Below are 16,108 nucleotides of genomic sequence, written 5' to 3'. Positions count from 1 at the left end.
CCCAGAGCTAGTTGTGCTATTTTCATTATAACATTGTGGATTCAGTTGTCATGTGTGATGAAATTTCTGTCTGTTCCCATGACTACATTGAGAAGATCTTAAAAGTACTTCAATCCTGCCTTGGAGTCCTCTCAAATGGGCAAGCTGCTTAAATGAGGACTTGGTGTTTACACCTCTAAGTGTAAACTGGCTGCTGGTAGGTAATCTGTGTAGTTCTGACTGTTTGTAAGACCAAAGTCTGCAAGAGAAAAGAAATGGGAAATGGAAAACTAAGTGCCATGACCTTTCATTAAAGACAGAGAGAGGTTTGTGATTGTCATTAATGGCCTTGTGTTGAGCTCTCCACTAAATACTGCTGATTTTTTGACAAGGTAAACCTGAGCAATTAAAAATAAATGCTTTGGAAAATACCTCTTGGTTCTAACACATTTTTCAACAGAAGCTAGAGAAAAGAGGTAGATAAAGGGGAAAAGAGAATATACAAATCCCTGTTTTATTAGTTAAAGGTCTCATCACTTGCACGAGTGAACCAAGGGAAAATGTACCAGTGTGTTCCTGCCATGTGCAAAATGCAGTGAAGTCTACCCTTCACACTACTATTAATTTAAGTAGCTTTACAGGAGACAAAAGCTTGCCGGGGTTTTTCACCTGTGCATCCAACCCTGCCTAAAGGGATGACCAGTCAGCCACTTCACTTCCCTTTATCTCTGAAAATGTCATGCTGCTGTAAAACCCTGTGGTGTCACAGTGCAGAAGTTTTGCAGTGGTAAAATGTGCTGACCTGTCCATTGAAAAACCTTTCTTGGTGTGGAATGTGAACATTCTTTTTCTACACTTTAACATAATTCACATGACAGGAAAACTGTTTCTCTTCCAGCTATGACCAATGCACAAGATAGTGAAGACAGTATACTGCAGTAATTCCAGTTTGCCTTTAAGAAATTTGGAAACTGGCTTTATCACAAAGCTTCATTGTCTTAAGTAGATGTTTATTATAGCAAACATGATCTAACTAGATGTAGAGAATATTTAAGTAACAATATGCCTGTGTTCTGTTCACTTAAGCTGTACTGTCTAAAACACAGGAGTTACCAACACTCTGGGTATCATATTTTCTTTCTCTTTGCAATATAGCAAAATATCTATAACCCCCAAAAGATTTGAGGTAAGGTCCTGCAGATGGTCATGCTAAAGTGAAGCAAGTAGATGAGGTGATCCACTGCCTTATTAGCAGGGAGGAACCTTCCTGTCTACCTGCCTACATTATGTGTTACAGTAGGATTTATAAACACTCATTTACAGAAGATGTGCTTTTACTGCAGCTTTCCCTCTGTGGCTGCTTTTCCTGTCCTATTCTTTTGAAGGCAGGGATTGTTGAGCTTTAGGTGTTCTTCAAATCATGTGGTATTTACCTATTTGTAATTATGTCAGTCATTTACATTTATTTACACTTTTTCATCAGCTTCACTAGTTTTATATGTTGTTTTACAACATATAGCACATGAATTGTATTTTATAACTAGATAAGAGAGCTTGGCTGCCTTTTTCTGTGGGTAGGTGGCCATTATACAATAACACAACTTACCACATCCTCTGATAAAATATTTTATTACATTTGCTACTCACAGAAGGGGAAAACTGAGGAACAGCTGATGGCATACTGTGACAAATGCTCACATTTTTAAAATGGTTTGCTTGTTTGTTTGGCTTCAATAAAAATTCAAAGCTTGCAGTTCAAAGAACATCTGAGCAAAAGGTTAATTTAATCTTAAATCCACAAGGTTAAGTAAGTTGTTCTTAAATTAATTTCTTTGTATTTATAAAATGCATAAAGCAAGCTTTGCGAGGTTCCTGGATTAAACAAAATTCTCTGTGGCTGGAATGTCTGAGTAGGTTATATTTGTTTCTTACATGCTTTCAGCCAAATGTAATAGCTGTACCCCAGAGCTGCACCCTTGGAGTGCTGGTGAGCCTTGGGTTGCTGTGGTGTCAGAACAGATGCACAAATGACTGCTGTCAGGTTTTTTGAGATCAAAGCCTGAAGTGAGGGGAATTTGATCATTATGGGAGGACTTTTTTTCTTTTTTTCCCAGATGAATCATAGTGCTCATCCCTCTACTTATTAAATGACAGTTCAAGTACAAAATCTCAGGAAGAGAATTTTCTATATTTAGAATGAAATTTACTTGGTCAGAGGAACCCTGATGCAGCTGAGGACATTTTCAACTAAACAAGGCAATAAGACAAGCAGGGTTTTCATCCAGGATTCCTCCTGCTGTCAAGGCACTATTTACGGGAATTTAATGGGCAGGCTTTGCAAGGGGAAGGGAGCTTGTGTAGCCCTGGGTGAGCAGAGCAGCATTCACCAGCCAGAGTTTCGTCTTTGCAAGTGAGTAGTCAGCCAGGGAGCACTGAGGCATGGGACTGGAGAAAAAACAACGTAGGCAAGTACTGCTGGCTGGTGGTTCTTGGCTACAGGAGTGGTCCTTTGGGCACCACACTGCCAGGATGTAGAAGGTGTGTGTTGGGAGTTGCTCAGATCCATGACAGAGCATAAGATCTGGGAGGTCGCGAATACACCATTTTCCTTAAATATCCTCTTAAGAAGCAGTAATCCCAGGTCACCAGATTCAGAGAAGGTGAGAGGCGCTGGAGCAAGTCCAGAAAAGGGCAACAAAGCTGGTGAAGGGTTTGGAGCAAAAGTCCAGTGAGGAGCAGCTGAGGGAGCTGGGGGTGTTCAGTCTGGAGAAAAGGAGGCTCAGGGGTGACATTATCACTCTCTACAACTGCCTGACAGGAGGGTGCAGCCAGCTGGGGGTTGGCCTCTTCTCCCAGGAACCAGCGACAGGATGAGAGGACATGGCCTCAAGCTGTTCCAGGGGAGGTTCAGGCTGAACATCAGTTAAGCATTGGAATGGGTTTCTCAAGGAAGAGGTGGAGTCACCATCCATGGAGGTGTTTAAGAAACAGCTGGACTGGGCACATCATGCCATGGTCCATCTGGAAAGATGGTCCAGTCTGGACTTGATCTTAGAGGTCTTCTCCAATGTTTATTATTCTGTGATTCTGAATTAGTGTCAGCCAGAGACTGAAACTTCTTCCCTCAATGGGGATGTGGGACTTAGGTGTTGAGAGATCAAACACTGTTAGCCTCTGCTGTACACAGTCTGAAAGTTCTCAGTCTCTTGCAGTTTTTACTTCTACATGTGTGCCAGAGTAATCCCTCTGGGTTTTTTCCAGATTGCTAAGAATTTGCAGCTATCAGCCATAATTTCCAAATCTGGCTATGTTAAGCATCCAATGAATTAAAAATACCTAAAAGTTATTAATCAGAATGTAGAAAGCAGTGCAAATTCCAAACTTAGTTACATCCTCATGCTGTGTACAATTAGAACAGTAAAAAGGTATGCACATAAATGTTGTAAGCAGTAATACCTGTTAGCTTCTCATTATCAAGTCCTGGAATTCCAGTTGTTGTATTTCCATTTTTACTGATTACTTTCAGCTCCCTCTAAAAAACCTATAAAATTACTTATTTTCATCTTGTTTTTCTTCCTGCTTAATTCTGAGCCTGGCTTTATACTTCTGTCTCCATAAGATGTGTAACACCTCTAAATCAAGCATGTAACGTTTCACTTAAGTGACCTGAAGATGGCTTTGTCTGTTTCTCCAGGTGGCTTAATAAATAGAGACCTTTGGTTCTTTAGATATTTATCACAGTTGTAACCACACTATTTCTCCAGTCTTCAGTATAAAATCTGTTGTAAGTCATAGTTAATTTACATTAGCCTCCACGGATGTTGATTCCTCGAGATTGCTGTCTTCCAAGCTTATCATTGTGTGTCAGAATGTACAGACAGTTCAACCTAAAGGGCTGTTGATACTGACTCATCTTTATTCAAACAGTTCTTGCTCATCCTTGAACGTTTCAAGCACATGCAGCTCTCCTCAGTTCCTGTAGTTTGTGGTGGTGTTCAGGATACACATACATATTGAATACACATTTCAGCCTATTTGGAATGTCAGTGAGGGCCGAGTATGAAAGTATTAATTTGTTGTAGAATTGAGTGTGTCTGCAACTTAGGTAGGAACCTTTCTGGTAGTGCTAAACGAGCTAGCTGAGATACTGATATGAATAAAAAATTTTTCTTAGATTCAATAAACCTTCTTGAATGTTATCTGGCAGCCACAGCGTTTACATGCGTTTCCTGGCCCTTAACTTTGTATTTCATTTATTCTATGGACAAGAACTTTTACTATCATCACTGGTTTAACCTCTTTTTTTTTTTTTTTTTTTTTTTCTTTCCTTTACTAACCAAGTACTAACTTAGATACACTTGGAAATCTGAGGAGGAAAATCCTCCCATTTCAACCTGTTATTTAATGTGTCTTCCTCCTGGTAAACCCTTTAGGGAATGTCTGTGTTGCATCAAAGTTTCCAGTTTCTCCTACACATTGCTCCTAAGGCATGTGTCCCAGCACTGACAGCACCTCTTCAGGTGGATACAGCAAGGTGTGGGCTGGCAGCAGAGATGGGAATCTCAGCACAGTCCTTAGGACTGCTAATGACTAACTAGGATGTTACCTGAAGCAAGTCTCCATGTGTCTTTGTGCATCTTATTTACCCTTTTAGTAGGACAGGGGTGGTGGTGCCAACCTGGCACTTCCAAAGTGCTCAACAGCTGCTGTGTGAATGGTTTTTGTACCAGTGTTGTAAAATGTCAATGACTATTAGAGGAGAAACATCAGTTTTCCTTGCACATAGAAAGCACATGGACAGATCTTGCTACAGACACTTGAAGTCTTAAGGAAAAATAAGCTAGAAGAGACTTTACTATGGAGAGACTGGTCTTCAATAAAAACCTTTTCTTTATAATGGAAAACAGAAGCAACAAAATTGCCCTGTTAGTAAGTGAATTATTGCACTCCTCCTTTCTGCTTCCTTGCCTGCTGCAGAAAGGTATAGGCCATCTGGAAAACAAACACATCAAACTCACCATTTATCAGATTTGTGTATTTAATTTGCACCTCCAACCTTCAATTTTACTAAGTTATTTTTGTATTTATCAGAAACTAATAAAAAAGCAAATTTTACTTTGTATTATCCAATACAAGTAACTACCTCATTTGCTGAATTTTGGTAGAGGTGAACATGCAAATCTAAGTGCAAAAGGAAATCAAAGCTTCACTTTCTCATGAGACAAGGAAAACAAAACCTTACTGTGTAATTTGGAGGCAGAACTCAGAAATGCATTTTCAGCCCTATATTCAGTTTTAAAAAAGAATGATGGAGGTCCAAGCTTATAAGGCTGGCTGCCCCAACATGGTATTTGTTTCCCCTCAATTCTTTTGCACAGCTTATACATATGTACAACACAAGAGCTGAGATGAAAAGCAATTTTTTTACTGAAACCTTTATCATTGTCAAATTGGTATTTTTTGAATGTATGAAGCAGTCTTCTTTGCTGAACACACACACAAGAAGTATACAAGTAATTCCAGTTGGAATAATTGTAATCTGGAGCACAATAATGCTTTATCTGTTTGACATTGATGAATTAAATAATGTAACAGCTTATGCATTGATGAATTCTTAGGGGACAATAAAAAATCTTCAGGCATAATGAGAGCCTTTTCATTGGGATTTTCCTAGAGCCCCCCCAAACTGGCTTCATTTCTTTCTTCAGATTTTTGTGAAGTCAGGATCTCAGATGAAATTTTTGAAAATGTCCTACAGACAGGGCATTAGGTGTTTCTATTCAACAGCACTGAATTTTAAGGGGTTTTTTTTAAGGTAGTGTTTCCACTTTGGACTCCTGTTGTGTTTAAAAATAGAATAGGGAAGATATGCCTCTCTCTCAAACAAATGGAAAGTCAGATAACTCCAGGTGGCCCATTTGAAATGCAGCAAGGTAGCAACAACCCACATTAAGAGCCAAGTCAAGCCTGCTGTACCTATTGAAATCAAGTAATGTCACTTATATTTAACACAGGTTACTGAAATGAATTTATTGCATCTAAAATTCATTGTTTACATGAATTATCTGTAACCTCACTTAGAAAAATACCATTGTTCTCTTAGGTGCAAAATGTTAAAAAGATACTTGTTCATTCATTACAGAAGAAGCAGCAGTCTGCATTTCAGATAAGAAACTAAAACAGTAAATGTAATCATTATCCAACTACAATTTAAATTAACATTATTCGTTCTGGCTCCTCTGTATACCCATGACCTTTACAAGCCTTTATTTATCACGCATAACAAAAAACTTAAACAGCCAATTTTGCAGGAGTCAACACTGATGTATTACTGATCATTTCTCATTTTAAATTATTGTGATACCTGCTTAATTAAAAAGATGTCTGCTGTACATGGGAAAGTTTTTATTTTTATCATGTAGAAGGGTTTCTTCTGGTCATAGGGGAGCAAAATGGTGTTAAAGTCACTTCATGTGGAAGTGGATTATATCAGCAAAACACACTTTATAAATTCACTGGGATCTAGATCCCCATTCCAACCTCACACTATATTCATTTATGAATAAGGAGATGTTTTTTCTCATGCACTGTCCTTAGTATATTATCTGTGGTGGGACGGGGCAATATCAAACCTCACTGGATAATGCAAGATACCTTAAACACTCAGTTCACTGTGCTATGCCTTCATTCACCACCCCATATGTGTCTCTGTGACCCACCTCTGCCACTCATGTTCTGCTGCTGTGCAACTCCCTTCTCCTTCATCATGAAGGAATTGCTGTCACCGTTAACTTTTCCTAGAGCTGAAGCTGAAGGGAAGGAGACCAGGCTCATCAGGCTGTACATTTGTGGTCTCTTTTACCTCCAGGGCCAGTTCTGTGGTCTTTAGGAACCCTGCACTCTGTGTTGTCTCTGTGCCAAACAACCTATGAACCCAAGCAGCCCTGTATCATAGCACTGTGAGAATGGCATATAGATTTTCAACAAGCAAATACCCAAAATATTTTCTAGTTCTTTATGTGCCAGCCAATGTAATCTGCAAGTCAGTATCTAACTCTGAACTGGGACACTGCCAGGGGACAGTAGTTCCATTTTGTGTTAAAATCTTGATTTCATTTCTATTAGAGTGAAGGCATTTTTCACATATTTGCAGAAAGTTTTTGTAGAACTAGAGACCAGAATTTGAGTACACTAATACATACTACATTGGATGTGGTGGACACCCATGCTGTGTTTATGCTGTGTTGCCCAGTGGCACATAATCTGGCTTGAAATGAAAAGCCTCAGCAGGACACCTGGGGGAAAATTTTCACTGTGATAATGTAGAGGACAACCTCTGAAACAGAGGCATAATGCTAGTTCCCTCATTCAGCACCTTAAAGATAGACTTGAGTCTGAAAAGAGCATCACGCCTGCCACACAGGTCCCCATTACAAGGCAGTGGCCTCACAGTAGCCATTACCCTTCAGAGCCCTTTTCTGAATGTGGAGCATCAGCCCTTTTTAGAAGGCGAGACCTGTGCCAGGGAGACCTCCAGGCTGTTCCAGCCTGGCATTCATTATGTGGGATTTGTCCCTGTGGGCAGTCAGGACTCAAGTGGATAAACCTATTCTTTTCTGAAGTAAATGTCCAAACCAGTTGCTTACTTGAATTACTGCAAGCAGTAAAAGTGACTATGTGGATTTTTTTCTCTCTTTGGTAAAATTCTCTCCTTTTTTTTTTCCAAAAGCCTCCAGCTCTGTGAAGAAATAAGCATTGCTATCTTCTGCTTTTTTACAGTTGTGGCCAAAGTAGAAGACCCTCGCCCAATGCAGAGACCCCCCAGAAGGCCACGGAAGCCCAAGACATTAAATAATCCAGAAGACTCCACCTACTACACTCTAATACATGTGAGTTTAAGAAGCTTTTCTGGGCTAAAACTGTCAGATAATTCACACCTAAACTATCTTTCTAATCACCCAGTTCCCATTATTATATTCTAATGCAGCATAAAACCTTTGTCCTGCTGAAAGCAGACAGGCCACAAACTTCACATTTCAAACGAGAGACTTGAAACAGAAGTACAGTGTTACCCAGACTGGGGAACTATGTCAGACCAGTATTTACTTTTTTTACCTAAACATACATGCTTTCATTATGTGCATAAATAGCATTTTCACTTTCAATACCCAAATCAAGTGCCCTGTCTCCATAGTTTCTTTGTAAGTCACAGGAGAGAACCAGGAGAGGCACAGGTTTGTTGGGAGCTATTTTGAGCATCTAAATTAGTGCTTGATCTTGCAGAGAGAGCAAATACTAAAATAAGTTGTATTAGTATGCACACTGTAACTTCCTTTATAAATGTGTCAGATTGTGATTATGAAGGCATTGGCAAATACCAACAGCTCAGGAGACTAATGGATTTGAGTGTCTCTATATATAGCCTTTGGTCCAAGTTCAGATACAGAGTGCTGCTTTCCCCTCTTGACTTCAGTGCCCTTAAATATAGGAAAAAAGGCAAGAAAGTAAGCAGAAAGAGTGAAAATGTAAAAGCAGCTCAGAAAGCACTTCCAACAAAAAAAGCAATTAAACTGATTTGCTCGAGGTGCCTGTATCTTAGTGACCTATTTTAACAGCCGGTGAGAACCCAGCTAATAAACTAACCGTAGCAATTGCTTCTCCTTTCAACAGAAGGTGTCACCAGGGCCTGTAGGGATGGTTGTGTCTGGCATACCAAAAAAAAAAAACAACAAAAAAAATACAGCCATGTTTTATTCTGGGGCTTTGAAATAACACAGCTTTGGAATGGTGATATTCTGAAAAGAAATTACACTCTTAAAAATAAATTTGCATGTACAAATAAAATTTGTTTTGTGAAAGCAAGCTTGGTGAGATAAAGGACTGAAATGAAAGGCATGACACAGAATCTATATTCAGAAATTTCTGAGAAGGGCGGTTCTGAAGTAAATGCCTATCTAGGAAACTAAGACTATAGGGTCATGAAAACAGTGTTTTCTGAGAGCTAATTTTTTTACATGGCCAGCTCCATACCAGAAAACAGCCATGGCATCAGTGCAGACAAAAACTGCAGTGGTGCCAGGAGATATTTAATCAATTTTTTAGCAGCAGCTTTTCAAGGTATTAATCAATATTACTTTTAATTAATTGTATTTGCAAGAAGTTGTGAAAAACAGAAACCTGTCTTGAAGTTCACTGGTCAGGGAAAGGTTCAATGTAAATATCTATCCACCAAAGCTTAGAAAGGAGACCTACTAGCTGTTAAATTCTTAGACCCTGGGTAAGTCATTAAGCTTTAACTTTAGGTTAGCTTTAGAGGGCAGTCGGCTTTCCCAGCTATTACGGATTTTCTACCTTATTAGAAATCTGTGACCTTCAGGCATTCACAGATTATTATCAAGCCCAGATCAGATGAAAGTGAAGAAACAGAATATGAGTGCATTTAAAAAAAAAAATAAATAATTCTCTATCTTTTGCAAAATCAGATATTTCTCTCACATCATGCTACAGACATTAATTAGACACTTTACATTCTCACTTATCTCCTTGCATATCAGATGACCTGAAGGGGTGTACAGGTATAAATGAAGCCTGACAATAGCCCATTGTTCATATAAGGTACAAGAATTTTATTTTGGGGTATATTTCTTTAAATCAGCCTATCATTTTGGAATTGTAAGTCATGTCCATTTACCTGCATACTGAAGTCCACCAGGATTTCTGATTCTCAGGGACTTTACAGTCCCTAGTTCTAATACATTTTCACACATTTGCAAGAAACACAATTAAGACCACAATCTGCACTAAAAAACACTGCCATTAAAGTATGATGCATTGGGTGTTGCAACATAGCATTGTTTTGGCTGTAGGGATAGAATTCCATTAGAGATAAGAAATTATTCACATTCCCTATGAATCTCCTCTCCTCTGCATTTTTAGAAATCTTGTATCCTAAAGGTTCTTTTGTCACCTGTTATACTGTTTTTAACTGAGGCCTTTGTCCATTTTATTCTATTAAACCTGTGTGTAGACTACATTGGCATTAATGAGAATAGGATTATGCCTCTTCCCACTGCATTGCTTCTATTCATGGAAATTCTCATGGCATCACAGTAAATTTGCCTCAGTGAGATAGTGTTGTCAACTTTATTAAAACAGCCATAGCTATTTGGAAGTTTTAGATCTCCTTTTTCTGTTCTGATCATCATTACTTTGGCTTTTTTAACAGTATGGCAATAAATTTGGGAGCAAAAATGCTAATCTCATTCTCAGTTTCAAAGGCTCTTAAAAGACATTTTTCTAGGACATTTGCTTATTTGCTATAATTTTTTTACTGAAAAATATACAACACTCTCCTATCTAACACTGATGAATTGTGTTTGCATAAGCTTTCCTTTTAGTATTTTTAATTACTTTTTATTTTCTTAGAAATCAATACAAGATGAAAAACGGAAACCAAGAAAAGAAAGGTAATTTTTTCATTATCTCACTATTGTCACTCCAGTATTCTAGAATACTTTTTAGCTGTGCTTCAACCAGGAGAATAAAGCATTGAAGAAAGAATGGTAATTTGGTGGTTCACAGGGGGACATATATACAAAGTTAAAATGCAATTTTCATTGACTAAAATCCATTACAGAATTCAGCCATTCAGTTTTCCTAAAACATGGTCCTTTACCATGGTAACACAGGCATTATAATAAGATAAGGTTCACATCAAAGATAGTTCTGACACAGAAAATAATTGAAGGTGCTTAAAATTCTAGTCAAAGCAAATGGGCAACCAGTTCTTTTTTGTCAGCAAAAATACAAAGACTGTCAAAATTTTCTCCTCAAAATATATGAGTGTCTGGAAATAGACAATAAAAAATTAAAACAATAACTATGAATAACAGCTAAAGAAGAGCAGCCCTTGAAATTTGAACCAGATGCGTTTTCTTCCCAATGTAACTAACCTATTTTGATGGATCTCTGCAGAAAAGAAGGAAGCAATAGGTATATTCTGTCCTTCTGTATCCTTATGTGTGCTGCAGACCTGGTTCACAGTTCCTGACATACATCATAGCTTTATTTTATTTGTGTTTCTATACTGAGGCTTTTCTGCTGCCCCCTCAGTGCACTGCTGTGGCACCATGTGTGCGGTGGCAGCCTGCTCATAGCTGCCAGATGAATGGGCTCTCTGCACTATCCTTGGCTGAAGTTGCAGAATACAAACTCCATGGTTAAAATATGTATCTTAGAGGATGTTGCATGACATCACATCTGTATAAAATGTGCTCACAGCATTGAGCTTCATTCAACCGCAATTTAAATTGCACTTGATTATACCGCAGCTTAGAGGACCTTATATCCATGTCCCCCATGTTTGGTCTCTTTCAGCTTTTTTTCTCGTGTTATTTGGATCCTAAAAAATATTCACACCTAATGAGTCCAGTCTAGGAGGAAAAAAATAACTAAAACACCAAAATCTAGTGTTAACAGCAAAATCTAGTGTTTTTTTTCTCATTGGCCTCAGTTAGGTTTCACTCATCGTAAATTTAGTTAACCTGTTCCCTGACTGCATCTTCTTTCATGTGCTGACTCTGTATTAGTGGAATATAGCAAGTGAAATCAATTAATTCTGGTTTCTAACAATGATTGAATTCTGAACTTGTCTATTCAGTTTCTTTTTCAGGATATTATTTCTTTCCTTTGCCATAGTAAAATGGATGTTGGGATTGATTTTTTTCTGTATGTATAATACCTTGGATAGCATTCACGTAACAAAATAAGAGATAACTGCATTATTGACACCTATATCTGAACTAGTTGCTTTAGACTCTCTTATTTTGAGGAAAAAAAATAGTCATCTTTAGGAAAATGATTCATCTCTTGCTCAAAGAGATATCTGAAATAGACCAGATTAATTATACCATAAAAATGCCTCTCCACTGAGTCTAATGGCAAGCCCAAACAATTTCAGTAATCTGTGTCTCCTTTATGAATATATAAAAGTATTTAGCATTTCAAAATTCTCAGTATCTACACCGTACAGCAGTCATACTTCAGAGACTGATTTTTTTGTGCCTATATATTTTTTGCTTAGATCTTCAGCACATAAACAGAACTAATAATGGTATTTGCCTGCCTTGGGTTTGCATGTCGAAAAAAATATTGAAAAGTTCTACTGTTAACTTAGTGCTCTTATTTATTTACAGTCTGAGCAAAGTGCTAGATTTAGATATCTACTACCAAGAAATTTCATCTACTGACTCCACCTCCAAGGACAGCAGTACTACCACAAGAAGGAAGAGATACCCAATTGAGCGCAGGACTTCCATTTTACGAGCTACTGAGCGGTAATTCATACAAAATAGTAATAGGAGAAAATAAATATTATCCTCATTGATACATTCAAAATATTAATAAAATGTAAAGAAATGCACTTTCAAATTGCACATAAATCTACTATTTTAGACATAAAATTTTGCAAAATTATCCTGCAAAACATATAGCTAAAATTTCCCATCTCAAAATGGGAATATCTGAGCTAATCCCCATGCAAGAGGGACAAATGCCAGTGTGACTGGTGTTCAGCGACCTGCCAGTTTTTGGTTTCCCAAGGGCCAGATGGACAGACATTCTGCATCTCTGATCTAAAATAAAATTAAACTGAAGCAGAACCTATAAACTGTATTTCTGATTAGTTAGGTTTTAAATGAGGCGGACATGCACTAGACTTTCTGCAGGTAAAACTCCAGCTTGACTGCCTCCTTCTCCTGCTGACCTGTGGCAGCACAGGTGTCTGTAGCCTGCAAGCACCTCACCAAGGTGGACAGCCAGGAGAAAAACCCCAAAGGGAGGGTTCGCTTGACCTCCTCTCTTCCCACATAGGCTTTATAAAGGGTGATCACTGCCAGGATAAGGAAATTGATATTCTCACTCTTGCCAATGCACTCAACACACCAAACATGCAAACACGCATCTATATATCTTAATATAATTGTATCTTCTTGCATGTTCCTAAATGTAAGAAAAGCTTGGAATATTGTCTAGGTCAAAGTCTTAAGGGAAACTGTAAGCCTGGGAGGAGTGTTGAATTTGAAAGTGTATCTGTAGTAACAGAGGAGATGTTTGTAGAACATTTACAATGTAGAATGTTTTGTGCACCTTACCTATTTCATGTCTGGCCTTTTTTTCATGCAGGATCTAAATTAGTTTCAGGAAACTGAAGATGTATAATTAAAAGTAATAATATGAGGGAGTCACCATTTAGTTTGCAACCATTAGAAAATGTTGTAGTTCTAAGGTGACTAATTTCACCAAATCTGTCACCCTGAGGTCTGGTTTAGGTGAGTCAAAAGTTTGCTACTGAGCTTACTAAAAGGAATTTCTTACCCTTTACAGTTTGCTGTTCTGATTGCAGCCTAAGTAGCCATAGTGAAACAAAGTATGTCTAAGTTTGCAGTTACCTTAGAGGGGAGATGAATGCAATTAATAAGTATTCCTGCACTTCAGTATCTCTTGAATAGGGTCACCAGGATATAAAGATTGCACAACCATTTCAATCTACAGAAGTGAAGCACTCAAGCACTTTTTGTTTAGCGGTTTACCTTTGACATTGGTATAGGACAAGTGGTGGGAGCACTTTAAGTGTAGAACATTAGAAATTTTTGTAATTATTTCAGACTAATTTACTTTTTAACTAACTGTCTTTTGTGTTTAATCTTGCTCCATAGTAACAGCTGATGCCAGGTCACAATTCCAGCCTGTCAGAGGTGGCATCCAAATGCATCTTGCCATCTGAAAATAAAATGAGATGGATGCTTACAGTGAAGACCACTGGCAGGTTAAATAGAAAGCAAACAAATTTATGCCAGCTGAAAATCTGATGCAGTAACTATCAGGCAAATGCTACTGCAACACATCCTCATGCTCTCAATGTTTTTATGTCCTTTCGTTATGTCCCCTTCATAGAAGAACATGTTGTTCTTCTGTGTTGATCTGCTTCTAGCATATAATGTGTTTGTTCCGAGGTGCCTGTTTTGTGCAGCACAGGAAGAGGCCTAGCAAAGTCAGCTGATTTTTTTTCTTTCTCCTTTTGTTTTCCCCCACAAGGGTGGAGGTTAAGCAGTCGATTAGAAGTGTTTGCCAAGGTAAATGTTTTTACTTTAATTTCTGAAACACTTCTGTGCATAATCCCTAGGTCGAGGGTTGCAGAAAGACCCCTGGAAGAGAGCAAAGCCGAAGATAATCCCTATGACTACAGACGACTGCTGCGGAAGACCTCACAGCGCCGGCGCCTTATCCAGCAGTTCTAGCTGCTGCTGCTGTTCCTGCTGCCATTTGGCTTTTATTAGCATAATTTTTTTTATCATTTTATACCATGTGTTTCCTTTTTTCTTTTTTTTTTAAATCTTCAATGTTTTATGTGTGTTTTCATGTGAATATGGATTACTGTGGTTTACAGCCCAACACCATTGCAAAGGGACACTGTCAGTCACATATAGTATTCTTCTCTAATATAAAAACCATTGCTACATTCTAAAATTATTAAATTTAGTTTAACTTCCTCAGTGCGTATTTTTTTTTCCATCAGTCTCATCCAATCAAAATAAGTTTACTTTATAGTTCCCTAATTAAGCTTTCAAATTTCCATCTGCACCTTCAGAAAACCTTAGTTATTGTTTCTAATGAATTGTTTTACAGGAAAAAAATTGCAAGAGCATCATGGGGGAATTTCTGCTTATTTTAGTTTACATTGCCTAAATTTTGGGATGACCTTCTTTGTAGCAAGTGTCCCTCTAACGAAAATTAATGTATACAATTAACTGGATAGCATACTATGGCAGTTTATTTCATTATTGACTTTACTGTAACGGTAGTAGCCAGTTTTAAAGGTCAATATTGTGTATATATTCTTTATGTTGGAGATGTCCATTTATTGGAAGTATATGCAGCCCTCTTCTCTGCCTCTGAGCTTTGTGACTATGTGATGAACTTTTAAATCACGTTTGCTTTGTTCTCATTTGCATTAGATTTTTACGAATTTTAATCTCTGAGATACCAAGAAAGGAATATAAATACACTCTCTGGTTGATTGCTGCTGAAATGTAGTGATCATTCTTAATCAGTTCCACTAGAAATTAAATGAAAATAAAAGCAATAGCCGCAGTGGTCAAATTTCCCCAATTCCTTATTCAGAAGACCTTATTTCACAGAAATCACACAGATAATTGCAGCGCTTTTTTTCAGGATTCATAATTGCATGTTCCCAGCTGCAAAGCAAGAGAAGGCAAATTTCATGATGCCAGCATAAAGGCCTGATCCTACTCCGTTCCTCAGCTCTCCTAAATGTGACAATTGGCGGCAGCAGTCAGCCACAGGGGCTGGGTTTTGTCCGTTCACCGCGCACATTCGGCCTTTTCCCCAGAGACAGATAACCACCGCTTCCTGATCTGTAACTAGGTACAAGGCTGTGCACCCGATTAAATTGCACTGCAATGTAAAATTTGCTATAAATTGTCGAAATTTTGAAATGTTGTAAAGTTGCTTTGTTATGTATTAATTAAAATGGTAAAGTAAATAAAAACGTACAAAACAGTAATACGGTTGGTTGTGTCTGAATTACACGCAGCACCGACAAAACACTGGGCTGGGGAATGAGTGAGCAAGCCAGGGAAGGGCTCACAGCAGCCTCTGGCCGTGGAAAGCTGGAGTTATTGTCTACGTGCAAGCCAGTGTGATGCGGCAACTGGAACAGACTGCAATTTCACACGAAGGGAGCCTGGAGTGGTTTTCTTCTGCTTTCCCACCACAGCAGTGTTCTCAAGCATTTCTGTGAGGTCTCATGGCGGGACACTCCTCATAACCATGTGGGAGCCTGCAGAAAGCAGAGAGATGCCCCGAGCTGAGCACAGGGCCTGGCTGCGAGCAGCGTGGGGCCCTGCGTGACCAGCGCTCTCGACAGAGCCACGTCCTGACATGATGTGATCCCGCCTGCCTTCCTCCAAGGCCAGGGCTTGAAATCCCTCCTGTGCCAGAGGAGAGGCAACCGCGGCAGGGAAAGGGTCCCGCGGAGTTCCGGCTGGGTGGGAAAGGGAGCTTTCAGAGACGTCGTGAAGAAAATGGGGACAGTTGTTCTCGTGCTCTT

At 38.7% G+C, this 16,108-nt stretch overlaps 1 protein-coding gene across 3 annotated transcripts in view; it reads left to right on the top strand.

Annotated features, from left to right (window-relative positions):
- Positions 1–15,546, top strand: part of MYO3A (myosin IIIA) — a 112,185-nt gene extending 96,639 nt beyond the window's left edge. For 2 of the 3 annotated variants that reach the window (XM_033511442.1, XM_033511451.1), the window contains 4 exons: positions 7,759–7,868; positions 10,405–10,445; positions 12,174–12,314; positions 14,162–15,546. In XM_033511442.1, the coding sequence (XP_033367333.1) occupies positions 7,759–7,868; positions 10,405–10,445; positions 12,174–12,314; positions 14,162–14,276 (407 nt within the window). In that variant the 3' untranslated portion in view covers positions 14,277–15,546. Of the gene's footprint in view, positions 1–7,758; positions 7,869–10,404; positions 10,446–12,173; positions 12,315–13,161; positions 13,308–14,161 lie in introns of all 3 variants that reach the window. The other variant, XR_002001455.2, reaches the window with a different exon arrangement.
- Positions 15,547–16,108: the final 562 nt, after the last annotated feature.

This window comes from Parus major, chromosome 2, assembly GCF_001522545.3.
Source record: "Parus major isolate Abel chromosome 2, Parus_major1.1, whole genome shotgun sequence".
Taxonomy (NCBI): Eukaryota; Metazoa; Chordata; class Aves; order Passeriformes; family Paridae; genus Parus; species Parus major.
This window is presented reverse-complemented; position numbering and strand designations above follow the sequence as displayed.